Raw genomic sequence first — 23,999 nt, 5'->3', positions numbered from 1 at the left:
GCTTTTTCTACAGCTGGATGTGAGGTGGCACCTGTGCCTCAGTGGAGACTGCCAGCATGGATCTCCTGGAGAGTTCATTAGTGAATATTCACAGAGTGCCTTGAAATGAATGGAAGCAGATGAGCTCAAGTGTCACTTCGTTAAAACAGCCCTGTGTACCAAGGGCTGTCGCTGCCACCCAGGAAGGATGCAGCCTGCAGCACCCCTTGCACACCAGCACATTTGCAGATGTGACACAGTGGCACACAGCTCTTCCTGGGGAGCACTGGCTGACTGCTGTGCTAGTGCAGCTCAGCAGTATCGAGTAACACACACAGCACACTGAAGATGACACTGGGTCCACTTTCTTGGGTTCTTTGGCAGCACCTTTGCAGAAGTTAATGTGTCTGTTTTTATATTGTATCTGCTGAAAGTCGGCATTTCCATTGTTTTGTTTCAAATAGTATCAGGAACATGCTTGGCATGTTAAGTGTACATGTGTTAGAAACTTTTGGTGTATTTATGGATTATAATTATCCCCTTATATTTTAGTCAGGAGGCTTTGCATCCATCTTCAGTGAAGAAATGCCACAGGTAAGCTGATGTACTGTGATATGCCTTAATTTTTTTTTTTCTAGAGTGATTGTATCCCTTCTCTCAGTGAACACATCAGCTTGCATTTTCAGTATGTTCCCTTTCCTCTATGAGGAGGGTTACATGGATTTATATGTAAAAGGAGTTTGAATTATAACATGCTGTTATCCAATGCGTATTTGACTTACTTAAATAAAACAGAATCTCATCATGGGAAGTGATGGGCAAACTTAACTGTTGGCATTGCTTTGTGTATAGGGCAGAAAATGTGTGCTCTGCACATTTATATTGTGTTGTACACAAACAAAAATGCATTTTTAAAAAATCCTGAGACCCCTTAAATAAATGCAAAATTCCCACTGATTTGATTGAGGCCAGGATCTTATCCCATATGTTTCTTTCCATTTTTTCTGAGCATTAAGAATCCATCATAGCCAAACTACAGTTTGCTTATTTTTGTTTAACTATTCCAGAGCAGAGACCAAACGAGCAAGGATGAAAGCTTCAACATGTTGCATGCTTTAATTTGTAACAAGAACTTTCTTGTTACTCTCATTCACACCCTTGAAAAGCAGAAAAATTTCTCAGTGAAAGACAGGTATAGTATGACTATGCTTATCATCTTCAAGAAAAAGAATTAACAGGCTAAAACAACATGGGTTGTAGCACACAAATGTATTTTCTATTTTTTGCAAAACAAGCTTGCAGTACTCTGGAGCATTTTTCCTTCTCCATCTGCACACGCTGCAGAAGAAAAAACATTGCCATTAAAACAAGCAATTAAAGAGAAATTGGAATGTTGGTGCATATAAACAAAGAAGCAAAAGAGCAGGAAAACTCAGTTCAAAACTGTAAACACTTCCTGCAGTTAGATCAACAGTTCTACAGTTTAGAAATGTTCTGTCACTGAAGCAGGTGTTGTTCTGCAAAATTAAATTTAGAGACACACATTCTGTGTTTAAAAAATAATCACAAGAGCAGATGGACTTGCATTTTTTATATTTTTATAGAGAACAGTGGACAGTTTATGTGTCTGAGGAGGGAGAACTTAGGATATGAACTGCACTTAATTGTGTTTCATTTATTAAAGATGACTGGGAAGAGAAATTCCAGAATTATATCATTACTGTTTTTCCCCCCACAGGTGCTTGTTCGCATCCTTCTTGACTATTGCATTACAAACTAAGCTAGTTTATCTTACCCATATTTTGGAAGTATTGACAAGGGACTTGATGGAGCAATCGAGCAATGTACAGCCTAAGCTCCTGCTCAGACGAACTGAATCTGTGGTAGAAAAATTGCTGACAAACTGGATGTCTGTCTGCCTTTCTGGATTTCTCCGGGTATGTGTACATCTTTTCACTACATAAGATCTGCAGAGAATTTCTTTAATTGATTTTTTCCATTGGAGCTGTTAGAGGGATCAGTTTAAAGCATTCAGTCTAGCATTTAACATTATGAGTGTGTGCTCTTCTGGTTTAGGTGTCTTAGCTGGCTGTCATCAGTGGAATGCAGCCAAAGAGCACACCTCCAAACAATGATTGTGTCATTTATTTGGGCAAGATTTGGGTAATTTTGTAATTCCAGCATATCCTTTTCTCATACCAAGTATTTCAGCCCAGTAAGCTGTATTGCGATCATATTAAAAGATCGATACACATGTTAAAATGCAGCTGTACCCATTTATGCAAGGTGTTGGAAAGCTACCAAGAAATGGAGATTTAAGGAACACCATCCTTTGGAAAACTACACTTCTTTCCAAACTTTTCAACCTCCAAGCAGTATTGCAGATTTCAAGACCTAAATTACTTCAAATGAAAACAAAATAAGCATGTTTGTTTTAGCAGCTTGATAGCACTTTGTTCTTAGTTTCAGTGCTTGGTTACTTTTCCTGTCTCTCTTATCAATGTGATGCTATCACACTGTTGGTATCACTCTCATCAGTGCTTGCATTAATACAGCAGCAGAATTGTTTTGAGGCTCAGCAGCTCACAGCGGTTTCCCGGAACCGAGGAGAGTGCCAAGGAACTGTCAGAGATACATTCTCAATAGACCAGACATTTTTACAGAGCTGTGCTAGTGAGATGCCTTAGCTGGGCTGCTAAAGATTAGTGTCACGTGGAAATAGAGATATATCCTTCCTTTCTCAGGTGCTTTCCTGAGTCCTGGGGTTTAGGCAGGAGAGTAAATCCCCAGTTTCATTTCCTCTTTCGCTGATACACCAGGGTAAGTCCTACAAGGTTGCTCCCAAGATATTTTTCAGAGGCAAGGAAGAGAGACACAATTCAAAAGGAAACTGGTTGTTAGCTTGTTTTCTCAAAAGACTGAAAATGGAAGAAGTAGCTGAAGTATGCATGTGAACATGTGCATGTCTTACCCCCCACCCACTCTTTGGTGGAACTAGGAAGTGTCTGCCAGGTGGAGTAGGAGCAGCTTGTCTGCAGCGTGCTTGTGCACAGCAAGGGGCTGTGAGCTATGTTGCCACTCACTCCAGATGTCCCTTGCTATTTGCATGAGACTTTCACACTGAAAAGCAAAAGATGGAGGTTAAACAAATAATGAGATAAATCTGCTTGGAGGGATTTTCTTTTCTAATTGCACAATAATGAGTTACTTAAAAGGAAGTAACACCATTTGTTACACTTGATTTTCTAGTTATTCATACTTATTTAATGATTACCAAAATAAACGTTTCTTGCATTTTTTCCTTTCCTAGGAGACAATTGGTGAACCTTTCTATTTGCTGGTGACAACCCTCAATCAGAGGATAAACAAAGGACCTGTTGACGCAATAACTTGCAAAGCCCTGTACACTCTTAACGAGGACTGGCTGCTGTGGCAAGTGTCTGAATTCAAAACAGTGGTATGTTTGCCAGCTTGTGTTCCCTCCAGGCACAAACAGCTGTAATCTTTTCTCTGTTTCTAAGAAGCTCTTAGAATAAGGCTCTTAAGACACTAAGGTAGTGGTTAAGTACCCAGATAGTAAAATTGTTATTGCTGACAAAGTTTCCAAACATGCTAGGAATTTAACTAGCTGGTGTTTCACTGATGCACATTTCAAAAATAGCACTTACTCCTCACTTCACAGCATGCATTAATCACCAGAGTAGGTTTAATGAAGTCTCAGGGTATTAAAAAATCCTTCTTATTTTAAAGTATACTACAAAAATATAAATATGTTTAGAATTGGAACTAAACTACACTTCATGAATGAATGAAAGAATGGAATGCGGAGGTTTTATTTTTCTGTTGTGTTTACTTGTGGCTAATCTTCAGGCAATGATTTGCTGTGGGTTTCCATATTATTAGCACCAAATCAGCTTCAAATTAACAAGGTTACAGCATGGTGGATTTTACTTAGTTGCTTGGTTAAAAACAAGATATCTGGGAAGTCCAGCTAAGATTCTGAATTTTACCATAGATTTTTTGCCTTTCTCAAAGCACCTAAGAAGTACTTCCTGTTTTCCCGTTGCACCCAAACTTTGAAAGCTGGAGTTCCCTTACTGATTGTCATTGTGACACTGATGAAAAGGGATAGCAGGGTTATTGCACTTTGGAGCATGTAAAAATTGTGACTATTAGAGTAGGATGTCTGAAAAGGGTTTTCAGAATAGCCAGAGCACTCTTCTGCTCCAAAATTTCCAAGTGATTTTAGGTCTGAGAACTTTAAAATGCATATTTCCAGCCATTTTTGTATCTACCTTGCTTCTTAACTCCTGGCTTCCATTCAGAGTTCTCTGACATAATGAGAGGAGTATGAGAAGTGCTGCTGAATAGTGGACTTCACACCTTGGGAGCAAAAACTGGCAGGCAGCAATAGCCATGCCAGGACAGTTCAAGTGCTAGTGACTTTGGAGGAGAATTCAGTCCTTTTCAGAGCCCATGTGCTAAGTTGGGCTGAAGTTTCCCGGTTTGCCTGTCTTCTGTTTTGAAGCAAGAACCTGGAGGTACTAAGATGCTGTATACTGGAGTAGACTACATGACCCTGGAAAATTTGGCTGGTCAGCAGTCCACTGGACTTACCTCACTGGGCCACATAGGAAACTCACTGAAATGGCAGCATTTCTGTGAATCATTTCTGAATTTTCATTTTCCACTGAAAACTTCAAACTGTTAAAGTAATAGTCAAATCTTCTTCTTACAAAGCTGTTATTAGATACTGCATTTGAAGGTATTTCAAGTGTGCATTTGGAAAGGAAGTTCATGACTAAAAATCAAATACATAATCCAAGATCTTTAGTTTCATTGTTTGTGTGCTGCATTCTGGCATGTATTTGAGATCCAGAGTAAATTTAAATATGTTGCTGTATGCATCCATAGGTTGCAAAACACAGTAGTGGTACAGAGCAACAATTTTCAAGCAAGTTCAATATGCCTGTTACTAGTAGACTGCACAGAAACGTCTGGTCCTGTGGAAGTACAGTAATTTCACGACTATAAGGCGCACCCTTTTGACTAAAAGTTTCCCTGGAACCCAGAAGTGCGCCTTATAGTCCAGTGCACCTTATCTGATGGACAAAGTTCAAAAAATTTGCCTACCCGGAAGTGAGAGCTGCGAGCCACGGAGGGAGCCGGCAGGGCCATGGCTGCCAGGTGGAGGTGGGGCGGAGCAGCGGCGGGCACGCCCCGGCCCCATGGAGGCAACACGGAGGGGCAGCGGCCGCAGCCTGGCCCCGGTGAGGCAGCACAGAGGGGTGGCGGCCATGCCCCGGCCCCGCCGGATACAGGCGGGCCTGGGGCCTGCGGCACCGCCCCTACCGGGTACAGGCGGGCCTGGGGGCCAATGGCTGCCGGGTTGAGGTGGGGCCTCGGCCAGCAACCGTGTGGGGGGAGCTGGGGGCGGAGCCTCACTGCAAAAAAGAAGTGCGCCTTATAGTCCGGTGCGCCTTATATGATCTACAAAGTTGCGAATTTTGCCGCCTCCCGGGGGGTGCGCCTTATAGCCCGGTGCGCCTTATGGTTGTGAAATTACTGTAATTGATTTATTTATAGCACACATTCATATTGGGAGCCCCTTGTAGGGGATAGCTGACTCTGAAAATGCTGAAGAACTTTAAATACTTTTTCTAGAGCTACTTCTCTGCATGCAGTCACTGATAGGGTCTTGTGGTCAGACTACAGTGAAGAGGAGAAAAGGTAAGTGATCTGAAGGATTTGCTATCACTTGTGGAACGGTGTCTAAAGATGGATGAGGACGTGGGAACCCACAGCCCTTCTTGAACCTCGTTTCCTCTCTTTGTACTTTGTATTCCTGCTTTTTGAATAGGAGATAATGATACAGCTATAGGTTTAATCTAGATCAGCTTTCCCTGTTTATGTGCAGCATTCCTTGGGCTTCGCTGAGAAGTGCTTTAAAACGATCCCTTTAAAACGATCACAAAAGGAGAGAGGAAGCCTGCAATAAAATTGCAGATGAAGTTCAAGGGCTATAGTTCTGACTGGACTGGGAAACAGTTTTGTTTGGTGGTGTATGTGAGCTTTACGCTGGAAGCTAAAACTGTGCTGTGAAAGAGACTTAGGTGGAGTAGCAAGGCTTTCTGGGCTGGGGAAGCAAGCCAGCTGTGCACATTTTCCCTTCAAAAATAGCATTTAACAGGGCTAAAGAGAAAGTAGTCAGTGTTCTTCTCTTAACACCACTTCAGATGCACTGCATTGACATGCAGGAACTGTGAGCTTACACACTGGGAACCAAGTGTTTTCTCCTTACTGTGGAAGAACATTTCTGCCTAAAGGATTGCAGGATTTGTTTTCTAAATGGAATAAATTCTGGTCTGAGGTTTTGAGTTCATTTTTACAGTTGCTCACTGCAATTACATTCTGAGTCTTGCAGTATTTTGTCTTTCCCCTTTCCCCAGCCCTATAGTAGCAGTACATTAAAATCTACCTCTCCAGAGCAAAGCATAAAAATACAGCCTAAAAGAGGGTGATATGGACATGGTACAGACAAATCTACAGACACTTGGTGTTCAGATTTTTTTAAGCTGTGTCGGCACTTGAAGATACAGAGATACATGTGGTAGGGAGTGCAATTCTCAAATCAGTAAGAGGGTACAAACAAGGGTGTAGGTGCTCTGCATAGCAATCTCTCTTTTCAGAAGTGGGAGTTCAGTTCCAAACCAGTAAAAGCAGGATACAGACAGGCTCCTAAAATCAGGGTGAGCTCCACAGATCAGGAGAGGTTTTTTAAAGTTGCAGGCTATTGGTAACCAGAAAAAAAAGGGAACCTAGAAACATGTAGTGTTTGAATTGTGTTAGAGCTGTTCCCTGGCAGGGCCCCATGCCTTTTCTAAGAAGGTCACAGACCTTGGATCACCCAATGCCCTGCTTTTAACCCTGTCTGCTAGAAAGGGTGAGGCTGCTGAAGTACATACTCAAGTGGAGGAATTGAAGGAAAGATGCTTCTAAAAGTATTGGTCAAGTATGGGCTGAGAAGCTGTGCTCTTTCATGCTGTGCTTATATTTGAGTACTGAGAAATAAAGCTGCCTTGAAAGAGACTTGGATGTGTCATGGATCCTTTTCTCAGGCTGAGGAAGCATGCCTGCTTTCTAACAGGCAGACAAGCAGCTGCACCCCTCTGCAGATAATTTGCTCAATGCCTGATGAAGAAGTGCACTCCACAGCTGAGTGTTAGCATTTCACTGAAGAGTTTCATTTTAAATAGAAAATGGCAGGCTGGAATGGGAGACATTCTCAGTGGTATAACTCCTGTGGGAAGCCAGGGGAGACTTCTTGTAGTGGACTTGGTGCTCCGGCATTCTTTTGAGTAGTCAGTGCTTATTTTAAAAAGGCATTTAGGCTGTTGAATGTTTTGCAGAAATGTGTCTGCATTTTCAGATGGGAAGAAATTATCTAATTCACCTGTTCAGCCAGCTGCCTTTTATTAAAAGTGAAGCAAAACCACGTAGTGGAAGGTTGTTTTAAAGTGTTCAACTGCTTTATGAGTTAAAAGAGGGGTGTTAAAAAAAAGGTGGGTGGGCTGTAAGGGAGTAAAGCAGAGACAAGGAAACCGATTTCTTAATAAGACATCATGGTTGTTGTATTATTAGTCACACTTTGTGAGAGATAAGGAAGCTATTAAAAGCATGTGACGTATGGGGATTTTTGTCAGCAGAAAAGAACACAGCAATCCTCACTACAAAGTGAGCAGTGCAGATGTTGGCTACAGGAGAATCCTCTAGATTAGAGACAGATTGAGTGTCACACACTGCAGCATCAACAGCACAATCCTTCCTTTGTGTAGTGCCCATCCAGCATAAATTTAACTGCTGCACCATTTTCTGTTCTAATTGGCTAGCTCTTCTATAAACTGTTCTATAACCTCTTCACAGGTGACTGTTCTGGCTGCTACAAAAGGATCATGCAGTCAATCTTATTTTTCCTGTTGATTGTATTTCATAGTTTGGGAGACGGGAGCAGTTTTAAGGCAGTTTTGTTACATGTTATGTCCTGGTACTGCCTCTTCACATAAATTGCCTAACTTTCACCAATCTAAAGGGGATTTTTTGGGTTTTTTTCATCTGTATGATAAATGGAAATATGATTTGTTCAGATGCATAGCTGATGCATAGGGTAATGAATATGAGTCCTTGAATAGCCCAGATTATTGTTCTTTATTTCTAAGAAAATATGATATTATCACATTGCTTTATTAAACCACATCTCATTTATTATCTGCCATGGTTATTAATAGCTCTGCTGAATAATTAATTGTGTGAAATTAATTTTCAAGGAAACTGTAGATCTGAAAAGCCATCTGCAAACACTGTCTTCAAATGTCATTATTTGTGTGTCTGCATGGGTGAAAATGCAATTTTTTAAGTTTGTTCCTGTCTTGTAGCTAGGTTTCAAGCTATTTCCTATACAAGTAGTTGCAGGTGCCACCTTCTCCTCAAGTAGCCTTTAACAATTCTTGCAACTCATGTTAAAGCTTTTCTGAAGAGTACTGTGACTTTGTCTTGCTGTCATAATTTCTAGTGTGTCAAGTCTCATCTCTAGATATTATTAGCTTGAACCATGTCCTATAATTTTCTGCTGAACCTTTCCCTAAGTTAATAGTATTTTTGTTTCTTCTGCAAAGTGAGAGAGCTCAGAAAAAGGCTTGATGATATTTTCTTGTGACTTTCACATGTCTTCCTGTGATTTCTCATGCATTTTCTGACCTGCAGAGCTGATCATAAAAAGGCTTTCTTGTTTTCCAATAACTTCTGTTTCTTTTTCTAGTTCTATACTCTCTATCTAAATGTAGTGATTGTGACTGTCAGCTTCTGATTAATGGTTTCTAAAGCCAGGGATTGTGCTGTCAGGCAGGTTGAATCTGATTTATGAAAACTTCAGCTGCCGAGGGACAACTTAATAATAATTGGCTTTCCTAGCTCCCCATCAATTGCTTTATCACTTAAGATTGACTTCTGCAGGAAATCATATCAGCAAAACTATCTGGCTCTCATGGCTTAGAGACTTTTAGTTGTTTAAATACTCCTTCCCATCTGACCACTTATTTGAGTTATAAAGCATTCCTATTATCCTCACTCTGTGAATACTTTCACTTGAGGAGTCCATACATGACTTGTATTCCACCTGCATGAAGGATGACTACTCTCTTTTTACAGTCCTGTCATCCTACAGTGGAGTGGCGTGGAGTGGCGTGGAGTGGAGTGGAGTGGAATGGAGTGGAGTGGAGTGGAGTGGAGTGGAATGGGAGGGCTCTCATGTGCTAAGGGCTGAAGAGGCTGCACATTCCTGTGCAGCCTGTGTGAGAGTATGTGCTGAAAAGGAAAGGAGGAAGAGAAATACACAGTTCCTCTTGATGGTCTGAAAGGAGTGGAAAGTGAAGCAGAAGCAGGAACATGAATATTGCAATGTAGGAACAATGTTAGAGGGAAAGGATCATCTGAAGGAAGGAACGCTTCCAAGAACGTAGAGCCAAATCAACATCAGTGAAAGTGCGAGGAGCTACTTCAGAAAGATCAGTTCAGAGACTAGAAGGGGCAAAGACTGATTAAAATGAGTTTTCCAAGGACAAAATAACAGTTAGTCCCTGTCCACATTTTAATCCTATAAGACCATGACCTCAGGGCAGTCACAGTCAAGGACAGGACTGCTGTCTGTTCAGTTGGTCTGTGGACCTAACCAAGCATGACTCCCTTGTTGCTGTGCCAATATATTTTTTACTAATTTTCTGCATGAAATCCCAACCTGAGGCATGGTGTCCAGTCTGCTTCTCCTTCTGCAATTCCCACATATCCTTGTCTCTATTTCCATCTGTCCTTTCCGTGGAGTCATTTTCCTCACAATTAAACATCTCAGTGTCCTGATTAAGTTGTTCCCTGTTACTTCAGTTACATCCTAGTCTTTCTGAAATCATGATCTTCATAGTTTTGCAATCCTGTTTTTAATACTCCCATTGCTTCTGTAGAGACAGAGAAAGTTAATTTTTATAGCGTTGGACTACATTTTTCACCAGCAACATGTTGTAATTTCTGCTCTTGCTGAGTAAAAAGCAGAAAATACTATTCTATGGCTATTGATAACTACCCATTTTTCTAAGAAGATAGAAAAGTTGTCCCTGCAACAACCTGGATAGAAATTCTGTCCTTCACATGACAGCAGAGAAAAAAAATTGTTTACTTGCTTCTTTTTTTAATGCTCAGTCCTTCACAGAGTCACACCTGCAGTCCTCTCATTTCAGTCAGAAGATAAATTTTGTACCAGAACTATTCAGTAGCCAGAATAGTTTGAGTACATTTATTTTCCTATGCCACTTGCAGTCAAGTGCTGGCACCTGAAACACTTGTTGTAATTCTGTCCCAAGACATCTCCACCAGAACATCTGTATCCATGGAGCTGGACAGTGATTTCACTGCACAGAGCAAGCTGTGGCACTTGGAATTTTTGATGTTATTGCTTGGCACTAGCAATTCTGTGCTCATCCCTTATTCCCTGCCTTCAAGCAGTTAATCTGCCGGAACTGATCAGAAAAATACGACCTGACCAAAAAAAACATTCCCTGGAGATGGTTGCTCAGTGTCACTGGCACCTCCCTCCAGCCCCTACTAAGCTTGTGTGCAGCCTAGCAGAGGAGCTGTGAGCCGAGAGTAGCTGTGAGCTAAGGGACAGGGGTGCTGTGACCAGACATGGGTGTTTGACCTGAAATAACAACTAATAGAGCACAATGCACTTTTCTGTGCAGATCTGTGCCGCTTTGGATTCTATCTGCTGCAACATGCTCTCTTTTTTCACTGCTTCTGTGGCAACCCTGTCTGTGCTGCCTCCAGAGACAGGGCTGCACGCAGACAGACGCAGACACCTCCAGGGGAGGTGTACTTTCTGTGTGATATAAGGCACTCAGCATAATCTGCTGGTGTAAATATGCATTTAAACACTGCTTTAATTCCACTCAGAATCAATCATGCTTACCATGACTACTTACTCAGCAACCTTATCAGATCTCTTGTCACTTACAGTTTTGCTGTTAAGGCATTCATTTTACATAAAAGATCTGCTTTTTTTTAGAACATGCATTGTAATTCTTCCTTGTCTCTTGTTGGTTTTTGGTAATTCACTGAAACACATTTGCACAAAAACAGAAGACAAAATACACTCTTGGAAATATATAGATATATATATCTCTTTTTCTTTTTTTGAACAGGAAGAATTCAACATGCTTCTTTGTGTAATTCCTTCAAATAATCTTTATTTGAAACAACTTTAATAATAAATATGCTGAAAATCTCTTGGGTGCTGAAAATCTGTCAGGAGTTTGTGGGTTTCCTATGCCAGATGTTCCCTGTAAATCAGAATAACATGTGTTTCTTTCCCTAGACGGTGAACATTATCTTCGAAAAAATCCCAGAAAATGAGAGTGGAGATGCCTGTCAAACTATTCCAGTTAATGTTCTGGACTGTGACACCATAGGCCAAGCCAAGGAGAAGAGCCTTCAGGCTTTCTTTAATAAGAATGGCTTTCTCTATGGTCTTCAGCTGGATGAAATTGGTCTTGGTAAGAGAATGTCACTATGTTTTATCTTCATGTCATTTACTGGTCTGTTGAGAAGTTTTTTTATTATGAATGCCTGTCTTTGGCTTTGATTCTTGTCAGAGTTCATATAGAATGTAGCTTTCGTAAGGAATTTCAAGGCAAAAACTATATCATTTATGTTATCACTTAGAGCACTGAAGCTATGTCTGCTTCACCTCTGCAAGGACTTGAGCATTGCAATTAACAAACAGATGCTATTTTTTATGCATTTATAATTTCTCTATTCCTTTTCTGGGTTAAGTAAGGTGGCTGGCCCTTAAGTACAGCTGGTTGTTACATTTTATCAGTGGATAAGATGGCATATCATGATTATCAAGTATTTTAGTCCCTATCTACTATTCCTCCTACCTCCCTTCCTTCCTACCGGCCTACATTGCCCTTGATCAGAAGAGCCTTCAAATAAATCTTATTTATAGTCAGATTGGGTTTATGTAATAGTTTGCCTGTGACTCACAACGTCACCTACAAATATCTACAGATGTAAATAAAGCTGTTCCAGCAGATGAGTCAAACCACCTTTCCTTGTTGGGTTTTCAAAAGCCCAAGATCTGTAGCTACCATCACCATACCACTTCCCACATACCCTAGTACAAAACCTAACAAACTCCATATTGTTGGCATTTGTCACCTCTTAGACTTGGTCCCTAAGATGTCAGTACTTCCTTATGGAGATCAGCCAACACTTCCTCACCTTCTCAGACTCTGTGTGGGAAATTGCTCATAATTTACTTTCATATCTGATGTCTTGATGTCTATATCCTTTACAGGTGCCTGACCACCCTTCACAAGTACTATGTCAGTCTTGTACAGATCATTTTAGTGATCTCTTAGAAGTGGCTTGTGGAACCTTTCTTCTAGTCCCAATGTAATCTTAACACCAGGGCACACTTGTGCAGCAGAGTAGAGATTAGGTGAAAGCACCTCCAGAAACTCTGCCTTGACCAACTCAAAGTGAAGCACAAAAACCTGCTGAAAGGGAAGCCACCCAGGCTGTCACCCCAGAAAAGGAATCAGAGGCGTGGGAGCACAAAACTACTTTCATGTGACCTAGCACAAGGATAGAGAGAAGTAGCTCAGTTGGGAGTCACTGGTCCAAAAATTGTTAGGTGCTGTTTTTCTTTGCAAATATCTGTACAGTGAGAATGCCATTGGGGTGTGATTGTTTTCTGTTGCTGTCATACTGCAGAACTTGTCTCTGAGGAGCACCAAAGAGAATTGTTAGATATTGATGGTTCCTCAGAGGTGATGGAGGATGGGATAAGGAAGCTGAATACCATCGGTCATTATGAGGTAAGCACAAAAACCAGACCAATGAGTTGAGAAGATGTTTCTCCACAGCCCTCAAATGTGGTCTGCATAGCTTGAAGTCATAGCTGAGCATCATCAACAGAAGGAAAGAATTGTGTGGCACACAACGTTCTTGCCATTGAGTCATGTTTTCTGTTACTTTTCTGAGGTTTCCTTGTTGCAGGGTTGCTTGGTTCAAATATACCAGGTAACCTGTTACTTCTGTCAAACATTTCATTTAAAACAGAATCTGATTTCCAGCTTTGAACATTGCCTTGGGTCCTTTTGAATCTCTGCTGTTGAGTTTTTGTTGCACCATGAGCAACTGTTTACCTCATCTCACCTCATATTTTGATTATCTGAACAGGCAGTATTGATGTTTCTGAAATCTCATTGCAAGTCAGAAAAAAAAGGATTGATGGCTTTTCTCCGTCTTTTCTTGATACGTCCTATGTCAGTCTCCTTGCCTTTTTCTCTCTCTGTTTCTGCTTCCATCTGCTGTTGGCACTTGTGCCATAAATTTTCCCCTCTGCTTCCAGTTGCACCTGTAAAGCAGCTGTTTGCAATGCTGCAATAATCTGTCCATCATTGCAACAACACACAAAACTGCAACTGGTGGCAGAGCCCTCCTGGGTGTAGCATGCTGTAAAAGTGCAGCAATCAGCTTTGCTTCTCTAAGGAGTTTTCAGTGACACCAGTCAAAATAGAGAGTGAGATGTTGGAGGAAAATTTGCAGCAGGTGATTGGCCTCAGGTGATACGGAAGTTCACATGTGATGCTTACAGATAGATTTTGGAAATGGAGGTTAGCATACAGATCTTTCCTCCTGCCTCGTTGAATTTGAAAGTCTGGCTTTTAACATGTTCGTAAATTTTTATTTAGAAGTTTTGCTGCCATAGGTCTGTGCCATGCAGTGCAGTATGGTGCTGAGGAACCTGAGCCAACGTGGAACGTGTTGCTGTTGGCATGAGCAAATACTGTGCCATCCATAGAGAAACAAGGATTCCTAGCAGGACTTTGTATCCTGGGCAGAGTACAAGGCTGCTTAGATCTGAAGGAAGTTCATTTGAATTTCTGTAGGTGTTTGTTGCTCTCCTTATCTCACACGGGTCAGTGAACCCAGATGTCTGAGTCGCTATCCAGTGGCTTTTCCTGTGCCTGTCTTGTCTACAGATGAACATGTGAACTCCTCCACTCCACTTGTAGAGATTTTGTACGAATTAGGACATTGTAGTGTTTCAGTTTGAGCCTGTGCAGCAAGGTCGGCATAGATTTGAGTTAGGTTAGGTGTTTGAACTGCAGCCTAATGTGGCAGTACCTGCTCTCTTTGCCACAGGCAGCTACTGCAGGTGCCCCCTACTTTTCCCAGCGGCCTTTTGCACGTCTGGAGCTCATGGCCATGCTGTGGCTCATGGGTGTCAGGCCTTGTGGCAAGTAAGTCTGCTCGATTGGTCTCTGTCATCCCTGGGTATCTTTGTCCCAGCCCTTGTTTTGTCTGAGGTTTCTGCAGGCAAGGATTTCTTGCAGATAGAAGTTAGGTAGGAGGCTCAGTTGTTTTTGCAAAGCTGTAACTACACTAATTATAGCTTAGCAGCTGTCTTATGGAAATTGTACTGCATGTCTCTTCGATATTTTCGTTCACATTTTCTGGCACTGAAAAAGTAATGTACCTTTTTAGGCAAAAACTCAGTGGTATTTTAGGCAGTGGCTTAGTGGCAAGTATTCGCCATTTGCTTGTGTGCATATTGATACAAAAATGAAAGTAAAAGTATCTAGATAGCAAGGAAAAAGGAACATTGCATACATTCTATGAGGGCAGTAACATTGCCTGAGAAATTCCAACTTACATTTCAACAGTGCCTCGAGTTTTGTGGCAAGCCTGAATTTTTCTTTTTGTTTGCCAGCCTTAAATGTTAGAAAGTAACCAGATGTTTGAAATTGGGAAGTACCAACAAGTCTTTTTAAGACCCTAGAGCATGAGGGTTGTGTTGTGAAGGTTGCAGAGTCACCAATTGATCTTGAAACTGATTTTTCTACACTGATTTTTAAAATATGCAAGAACGGTACATTTGCATATTTGTGTAGTGTTTGTGAAGAGAAAAAGATATACTGTACTGTTAGACTCTCTTGTGCCTCTGGCCTGTGTACTACTTTTGCTCTTATTTTTTGGCTCTTAGGAGGTTTATCAAAATGTTTATTTATGAGGTCTGTACTATCACTTCCATGAGAATAACCACAGGCCATGACAAGAAAGTTGTTAGTTATCTTGACATCCTATTCCCCACACAAGAAGAGAGCTAGACAGTCACTTTCAGATCTGCTGTCCAGGCACAGATCTCCAGCTCCTCAACTGATAAGAGTATCACACGTTCCAGGAGTAGGCAGAGCCCCATCAAGCAAAACTGAATGTTATCCCAGGAGCTGACTGTCAAGGACTGGATTACAGTGAGGATAGGAGGCCTGGGGGACAAGAGGCATGGAGACACACTACCATGTCTTCTGTTTGGCAAAGTATTCCATGTATTCCGTGTTGCCTGAAAGAGATTTCTCTTATCCCTGTTTGTCCCCCTCAACAATGCACCTGACAAAGCAGAGATATTTTGAAGTGTCCATAGGAGCGGCCCACCACAAAAAGTTATTTGGATAGCAAGATGCAAAAAGAAGCATTTTTAAAATTTATTTTTTATTGGATCACACTAAAAGAAACAGCAAGTATTGGCTGCTGCCGTAATGATAAAGAAGGGAAAGCATAGTCTGCTTACTGCTAAAAGCGTAATTTGTCCCAAAAATTAAACCTAGAGTGCAGGCTTTGGTCAGGGCTGCTCTGCAGCAGTGCCTCTGATTCCTGGAGGGAAGCACAGTTCTCCCTCTGAGCTCTGCCCATCTCCTTCAGGATAGAAGTCAACACATTTCAGCGCTGAGCTGCCCTCCTACTTCTTGGGGAGGGAATGGAGGCAGCATGTTGCCCATATTGCTGCAGGAGGGGATAAGCTGCTGGGTAGCACTGTTCCTGTTTATCTGTGTTCAGGGCCAAGTAGGAGGACTGTCTGGGTGTTTGTATCCCCTCACAAGACAGCCTTAGAGCATATTCCTATTCATAGTGTGGTTTCCAAGTGTTCTGTGCAATCTAAAATAGTTCTGAAAGTCTGCATGATAGATGGCATCTCTGCAAAAAAATTGTAAAATAGATTGCATTTACTTTCCAGGAGCAAGTGTAAGTGTAGATTTTTCTAGCACGAGACACAGCTTTTGATAGAGTATCTTAATGTTTAAACTGGTTTCTCACACCAGGCTGGCTGCCAAGGTTTAAAAAACACTTAAATTATTTTGGCAGAGATCCCTTCCTAGAACTGGCCGGTTGTTTTTGTAATTATAGAGGCAAGTACACTAGCACTTGGCAAGACTCAACATTTGATAGCAGAGCAGTGGTGTAGTTCTCAGTGGGAGCCATGTTTAGTTACTCTTTGACAATAAAAGCATGGCTTGCCAGTTTGTTTTAAAGATAATGTGTAACATCCTGGCAACACTCTAAATTCAAGGAAGGAGGAGGTAGATTTTTCCTAGAAATCCCAAGATGGTAGGATACAAATTTTGATCTTATGGTGTATAAATATTTTGCTCAGTTTGAAAATAGTTCTTGGGAGCACCAGGCTAAACCCCCGACGTGGCCCCTCCACAGGACATGGGTAAAACAGACTGAGCTGAAAAAAAGGGGACCAGAAGAGAATTCACCTTTGTGTGCACCCTGCCTCACCTTTCCATAGCCCTATTGCACAGGATGCAGAGAATTTAACCTGAGCAATCTATAGAAAAAGGGATGCAAGAAACAGCACAGAGCAGTACATGAAAATGTCCACATATGGGCTGAACCAGAAAAATTGAAGGAAGGGAAAGGTCTTCAAGGCTGGTGCACTGGAATAGGTGCCTTCCCACCTGGCTGGCTGATGCTGACAAAGTGCAGCTACTTCCCATCCCTGAAAGCCCAGCCCTGGCTGCCTGCTGAAGGCCATGCACACTTGGGGTGGGCTGTTCTGCACTGTCATGGCCTGAGGGACAGAGGAAATGAAACTGAGGCTTTTGTGAGTTCTAAACACTTCTGTTTTAGCATGATGTATTTTATTTTTCTTTCAGATTTCAAATGGAGCAACCATAAAAGTCTTCAAAAAGAAGGCAAATACCCGATCAGGTAATAAAGGGACTGCAACCAATTTAAACTTTTGTGCAGAATGGTTGGGAATGCAGAGAACTGAGCTGTGACAGATTGTATCTTGGTCAATTGAAGGTTGGAGAAATTGGTACTTCCATATAGTTGAGCCAAATGAAGAGCCCTGGCTCTGGGTCTCTGGCAGGCACAGTGGGCCTTAAAGGAGGAAAGAAGGACAGAGAGGCTTACAGTCCTCAGCAAATGATTGCTTAGAGATACAGACTCATAGGCAGGAAAGCAGGACAGGGGAAGCCCAGGTGACACAAAGAGATAGAACATGCCTCTCTCTCCCTGGTGCCCAGAACTGTGCAACACAGACATAGTACTGCACTGTCCAGAGAGATGAATGATAAAACCCTTACTGATTGATAGTTTTCCTTATTTTCTTGACTTTGACTTGGTTGTCTCAATAGAATGTCAGGAGATAAAGGGTGCTTACAGGGGGCCACTTCATCTCACCTAGCCCTGTGTTGCAGGTTGCTCCCACTCAGCTGGTGGATGAGGGGAGAATTTTCTGTAGCCCCTGTGAAGAAACACACTCCTAACATGTGTTTCCTCATCATCAAAGTTAGGAGAGACATGTGCATCTCACTGGGGTGGCTCTCCCTTAGCAAAACTGAGGTTGTCTGTTCCCAGCCATTGTGTTCAAGCCTGACCTTAGCCCACCGGCACTCAGCACTCTTAGGGACTTAAACCACTGCAATCATCTCATGTTATCCTCCTTTCAGAGGAGCTGTAATTGCTGCCAGCTCACCCCAACAGCAGATAGGATGCTGTAGCTTAGTGATCCGAGCTACAGGTTGGCATTAAGGAGGTACACAAGGTCTGTGCATTTCCCAGAGGCTTCCCCCACACTGCAGGCAGGAAAGGATGACACTGACTCTCCTTGCTTGGCATCCCAGATGCACGCTGCTGCACTGCCCAGAGCCCAGCAGAACTGACAAACTTGTAGCTGTGTGTTTCATTAATGACATTGCTTTCTGCTTTTGTTGTTTAGATGTGGACTACTCAGATGAACACTGTCATTTGGTGAGTTGAATCATTACACTGCTAAATGATAGATTTCATACTGAGCTGTATTTGGATCTGTGTAATGTCTCTAATCTATTCATGACAGATTTTACCAGACTCGGAAGCAAACAAAGATGTGAAGGGAGCAGGTCACAAAGGAAAGCAAAAATTCAAAGTGAAAGAAATGTATCTCACAAAACTTCTGTCAACCAAGGTAAACTGTAAAAGCTTTATTTTGGGGGAGGGCTGATGCTGGCTTGACTAGTTTGGCATAAGGGAAAGACAAATTAAACCAGAAATTGTGCAAACTTCCTGTGTATAAATTTTCCTTCTGAAAAAAACAATTGAAAAGGTAGCATACAAAAATCACTGTGCTAACTATGGGATATGACCCATAGTTACAAAGACAGACACATTTCAGATTTTCTAATACTAGACTTCTAAAATTGTCTGATTATACATCGTATCTCCTGAGTAAGCACAGCGTTTCTCTCAGGCTAAAGAAAAAAGGTTGTTATTTAGCTTATGGAAAGTGAGTTCAACCACAAAGTTCCATAGAGTGAGAATGAACCCTTCTGGAATGACAACTTTCAGAAAACAATCTTCTCACTCTGCTCCAGAGTTTGCCCAGCTTAGAGGCAACTACTGAAGCCTGAGTTTCACAAGATACTGCTCACAAAATGAAATTATCTGTTAGGGTTTCAGATTAAACATTCAAAATAACTAGATTAATTTTAAAAGGAAAGTCTTTAGCACTTACAGTACAACTACATAATTTATACAATTTGCATTGCTTAGGAGTAAGTCCTGCTCACTCCCTCTGGTAACGTTTTGTTTCTGACTTACTCAAAATGGTTAGAAAACTCTCTGCAGCAGCATATTGCATAAAATATTAATGGGTGCACAACACTGAGAGCTGTGCAAGAGGCCTGAAGGGATGATGATTACAGCCTTACTGCATTTAAAAATCTATCAATCATTATTTAATTAGGTGTCTGATAATATCTGAAGTAATTTGAGACAGTCCCCAAAGTAAGAGTGAAGATTGGCCATTTCTCATTACCTGTGAAAACTAACATAAACCTTCAGGAAATGCTGGAGTAAACCAGTAATGTCTTACAGTGAAAGACTGAGCTTACAGAAGAGATCAGGCTTTTTGGAAACAGTCCTTTCAAAGATCTTTAAATTAATCATCTCCTTCTCCAAAGTAGGACACTGCCCTGAACAACAGAGCTGTGATATCCTTTGCTGTGAAATTCCTCTCATGACAGGCTGTGCACTGAAGGAAATTGCATCTCTCTCTGCTCCCCTCTCTTCTATACACAAACACAGACACAATTGCAGAGTTTACCACATGAAATGAATTGGCCAGTATTCATCAAGGCCCTGGGATATGCTTAAATCCTTCTTGTTGAGAGAAGATTGGGCTGAACTGAACTTCAGAAGAGATGTGAAGAAAAAAAGCACAGAATGGAATTTTGCTTTGTTTGCCTCTACTGACGAATACTCTGTGGTTATGTCAGTGAGTCCAGCAGCAACCAAACCCTTCCTTTAGTGAGCCAAATATCTTCACTTTTGTATCAGAAATACCCAGTTTTCAGTTCTTCTCTATAGTATTAATGTCTTATAGCACCTAGAATTAGATCAAGTGCCAGAGCACTTGGCTGTGAAGTGTTGACAAGCACATGTGTTGAGCGTGTGTCACAGATGGCACCTGGAAGACCAGTGCCCTAGGAAACTGGCTAAACTGCTTTTTCTCACCTCCCTCTTAATTCCAGTCACAAATTCCAAATGCTTTTAGCAACAGTGACAACAGTATCCAAAGAGTTGATGTTGTCTTTATTACCCCAAGTAGTTCTTCCTACCTGTGATTTATCAGAGTTCACCATGATTCTCCTATAAGCAGAGCAACAGGATATGTGACATATGGAAGGAGCTTGTTGTGATGTATTGTAGTTTCATTTTGTTACTGTTTTGTGTGCCAATAACCTATGGCCTTGATGTTTGTTTGCCACAAGCATACTGTAATTTCTATGTGTGGTTGTCTAGGGGCACACACAGTCTGAGGTAAATATATCCTGTTCTTTTGTTGTGTAATAGTAACAAAACATTAACTTGGTTACTTTTCAGGTTGCAATTCATTCAGTTGTTGAAAAGCTCTTCAGGAGCATTTGGAGTTTGCCCAACAATAAAGCACCTGTTGCCATCAAGTACTTTTTTGACTTTTTGGATGCCCAGGCTGAGAGCAAAAAAATTACTGATCCTGATGTGGTCCACATATGGAAAACCAACAGGTATGCCCACGGGATACATGCAGGGGTGCATGTGCTTTCTGAAAATGTAGTTGCAAAAATGGAAGGTGTCACGTGATCAGAAGAATGAGATTTTGGCATGTATGGGAGCAAGATGTGGTTTGGCTTTGTAGATAAAGTGATTTTAATGTATTGATTTAATACAACACAAACCACCAGAGCTTCCAGTCTGTACAGTCTGCAAACCAACTTCACACTCTGAAAGAAGCAGCTGCAGATTGAGAGCATTATTTGAAGCTGGGAGCCTGACAGATGTGTTTGCTCTGTAGCCTTTGTTCCCTGACCCCTTTTTAGTGTGAAGAAGCAGCCAGGAATGTGCTTCGTTCCATGAGTGCAGTTGCAATTAGGGACCATTTTAAAGCAGTTGTGCTACTTGAGTGGTTGATTTTTAAGATATTTGTTCTTTCTCCTGTCTAGTCTTCCTCTTCGCTTCTGGGTGAACATACTGAAGAATCCCCAGTTTGTCTTTGATATTAAGAAGACTTCACACATAGATGGCTGTTTGTCTGTAATCGCACAAGCTTTCATGGATGCCTTTTCTCTCGCAGAACAGACACTGGGGAAGGTAATGCTGCCCCTCCAGTCTTCTACTGCTTTCTCAACTGATGTCTTTTTCAACTGTATAATGATTAAGATGATGAAATCCTGGATCTGCTGATACTGGGGGCAGAATTGTCAGGGGCCTAATTAAGCTGGGTTTCCGTTCCTTGTTGCTCTGTCTCCTGGGACTTTGAAGAATTCACCAGTAGACAGATACAGCTATTAGAATGCCTTTTTTATAGCTAACTGCTGCTTGTTTTCTCTGCAGTTCAGTTCTGCACAGTGTGTTTACACAATAGGTGGCAGAAGGTGAAAATTTTAAGGTTTTAATGTAGTTTTAAGCAAAGGTCTTAAATGTATTAACATTACTTGATAGTAGACAAATTTTGTCTGCCACACACCAGTGTGCAGAAAACTCACACAATAAGCTAGTGGAAGCTGTAAGAATACTGAAAGACCCTTGAAGTTTGAAACAGTTCCTTTCACAGATATTAGCTGCTCCCTTTTTATATGCAAAATTATTTGCTGCAGCAACAAGTTCAGGAATCTTACATTCAAAAACTCTTTAGTATAGTGTCCAGAACTCTGGGGATCAGGAATACTTCATTTTTCCCCAGGGTATTTTCCTTTTTTTGTACCAAAGCCAGAAGCTTTTGTTCAGGCTCATACTACCAAGAAAAACAGGCTAGAGACTTTGTGGCCTAAAAGAATTTATATAAAAATGGACTAGTATCCTATGTAATCTAATCCAACTGCACATCTGTTAGAGGTAAATAACAAAAAATGTGCTTATTTATCTTACTTTAGGAGTGAAGTATCATAAATTAAAGCTAATCACATCACTTCCGTGATGGAAAAATGAGTGAGCAGTTGTTAGGTTGTTAGGATTATGTGCTTAAAATCCACTGTGCAGTATTGTTGAAACAACAGCTCCTGATAGTTATTTGAAAAGGGATGCTGAAATCTGATAAAGGTTTGCAATGCCGTAAACATCTTGTGACCTTTCAGTACCAAAACATATTTACTTTCATGATTTTTAGGCTTTTATCTTGAAACATCTTTTAGCCATTTAGAAAACAAACATTTAAATTAGTTAATCACACAGCGATTAACCACTGGAAACAGTGGTGACAAGGTAATGCATGGTTGTGTCATTTATTGCCCAGAACGTAAACGGGAAATTACCAGCCCCCACTTTTACATTCTGAATATCAGTTTTCCAGGTGGGGTATTGGCTCCTATCAGAACCATCAGCACTTATTTCCTTGAATGAGCCAAAAGCTCCTGAGTAGGTCAGTGCTGACCTGGATTGTTGAAGTCCTGGAGTGAAAAAAAATTCCCTTTGGCTGTGCATGTCTGGCAGTCAGCTCTCCATGCTCTCAAACCCCTGAGGGAAAGGAGTAGTAGGGACCAAAGAGATTTAGGGGAACCTCTGCCAGGAGACCATCTAAGAAGACTCTCTGGTGTGTCACTGCTGGGAGCTTCCCTTTCAGCAGTACTGCTGAATCCTGAACGAAAATTGAGTATCAGCCTCAGAGCCTTTGGTTCAGCTTTCATAATCTTTCAGGTCTAGGACCTGTAAGGAAGAAGTGAGAAAGAAAAATAAGTTTGAGGGACAAAAGGTCATCAGTCCTGATGTCAAGAGAAATAATTACATGGCAACTGTCATGAAACACAATACACTATTAGTGAGATCCTGCCTCTGGTTTGCATCTTTGTTTCATAATCTTGGTTCCTTGCGTATAACCACAGCAAAGAAAAATGAGTCACACAGACACAATTAGATGCAATTAACTATGTGGAGGTGGAACGTTTGGAAATCTGTGCTGTGAAAAGTTACAAGGCTTCAATTTTTTTCTTTTAAGGAAGCACCAACAAATAAACTTCTCTATGCTAAGGACATTCCGCTCTACAAGAAGGAGGTGAAAGCGTACTACAAAGCCATCAGGGATCTGCCTCCATTGACCACTGCAGAGGTTGAAGAATTTCTAGCTCAGGAATCTAAGGTATGGTTGAGAAGCAGCAATTTCATTTGCTTTCATATTAAGTTGGTCTTTTTTTAAAGGAGAAGTATCTGACCAGAATTGTTGTCTGTTTTAGAAACATGAAAATGAATTTAATGAGAAAGTGGCCTTGTTTGAAATCTACAAATACATAGTGAAATACTATGATGAGGTAAGCACATCTGCAATTTCTGCTTAATCCTTAATATGGGGCTTGACACAGTAACCAAGGGCTGGGCTGCTGTGCAACCTGCTGGGTGCCACTCCAGAGGCAGCTCCTCCGTAATGCAGCCAAGGCTGCTCCTTCTGCTGATCTGTGAGGGGCTGGAGCAGCACAGCCCCCAGGGCTGCGGGAGCCCCCACCCCTCTGAGGCGTCACAGGCCAAAGGTTTGTCAGTGCACCTTTACTGTCACTGCTGTATTGCACAGAGACAGTGGCAATAACATTTTCCCTGCAGTTTTGAGGAAGTCCCTATATAGTCGAGGCTTCTTGTTCTACTGTGTTTGCAGAGTCTCTGCAAATGCCTGTCACAACCCCTGTGCACGCACTCCATTTCCCTGGAGGTTCAGAAATCAGATTGGACTGTAACACCAGGGTTCTCAGTTTAACAGTCAATGCAAACACCTCAGTGGAGCACACAGCCTTACAGCAAGAGCTGTCTGCTCCTTTCCCATCATAGCCATCTTAATGCTCTCCTCTAATAGTCTTTCTCCTAAAAAGAAGCCGCTATAATTTTCAGTCCCTGCTATTAGTAACAAAAGAAATATTTTCTCAGCTGAAAGTACTTAGACACAGGCTACCTCTAAGCTGCTTTGTAAGAAAATCCCTGTCCTCCACTTTGAATGATAGGATTCTCCACTCCATTTTGCTCAGCATCCTTAACAGAGGCTGCATGTGCCTGTGTAAGGACTCAGATAAGAGCCAGCTGGGGTGTGTTGCCTGAAGGCCCCCTTATGCTTCCAGCAGGTTGTCTGGGTTTCCCAGCAACCAGGCCTTTCTCTCTTTCATCCTCAGCAGTGCAGCACCAGC

General features: G+C 41.6%; 1 protein-coding gene across 1 annotated transcript in view; it reads left to right on the top strand.

The window, feature by feature from the left end:
- The window catches only part of PLXNC1 (plexin C1), a 71,252-nt gene that overhangs the window by 43,197 nt on the left and 4,056 nt on the right, over window positions 1-23,999 (top strand). Inside the window, exons 18-30 of the mRNA XM_033058829.2 lie at window positions 532-573; window positions 1,047-1,171; window positions 1,718-1,916; window positions 3,290-3,436; window positions 11,396-11,573; window positions 12,799-12,902; window positions 17,031-17,085; window positions 18,101-18,132; window positions 18,221-18,328; window positions 20,245-20,408; window positions 20,844-20,991; window positions 22,832-22,972; window positions 23,067-23,141. Of these exons, the coding sequence (XP_032914720.1) occupies window positions 532-573; window positions 1,047-1,171; window positions 1,718-1,916; window positions 3,290-3,436; window positions 11,396-11,573; window positions 12,799-12,902; window positions 17,031-17,085; window positions 18,101-18,132; window positions 18,221-18,328; window positions 20,245-20,408; window positions 20,844-20,991; window positions 22,832-22,972; window positions 23,067-23,141 (1,518 nt within the window). The remainder of the gene's footprint in view (window positions 1-531; window positions 574-1,046; window positions 1,172-1,717; window positions 1,917-3,289; window positions 3,437-11,395; window positions 11,574-12,798; window positions 12,903-17,030; window positions 17,086-18,100; window positions 18,133-18,220; window positions 18,329-20,244; window positions 20,409-20,843; window positions 20,992-22,831; window positions 22,973-23,066; window positions 23,142-23,999) is intronic.

Source organism: Catharus ustulatus, chromosome 4 (genome assembly GCF_009819885.2).
Source record: "Catharus ustulatus isolate bCatUst1 chromosome 4, bCatUst1.pri.v2, whole genome shotgun sequence".
Taxonomy (NCBI): domain Eukaryota; kingdom Metazoa; phylum Chordata; class Aves; order Passeriformes; family Turdidae; genus Catharus; species Catharus ustulatus.
This window is presented reverse-complemented; position numbering and strand designations above follow the sequence as displayed.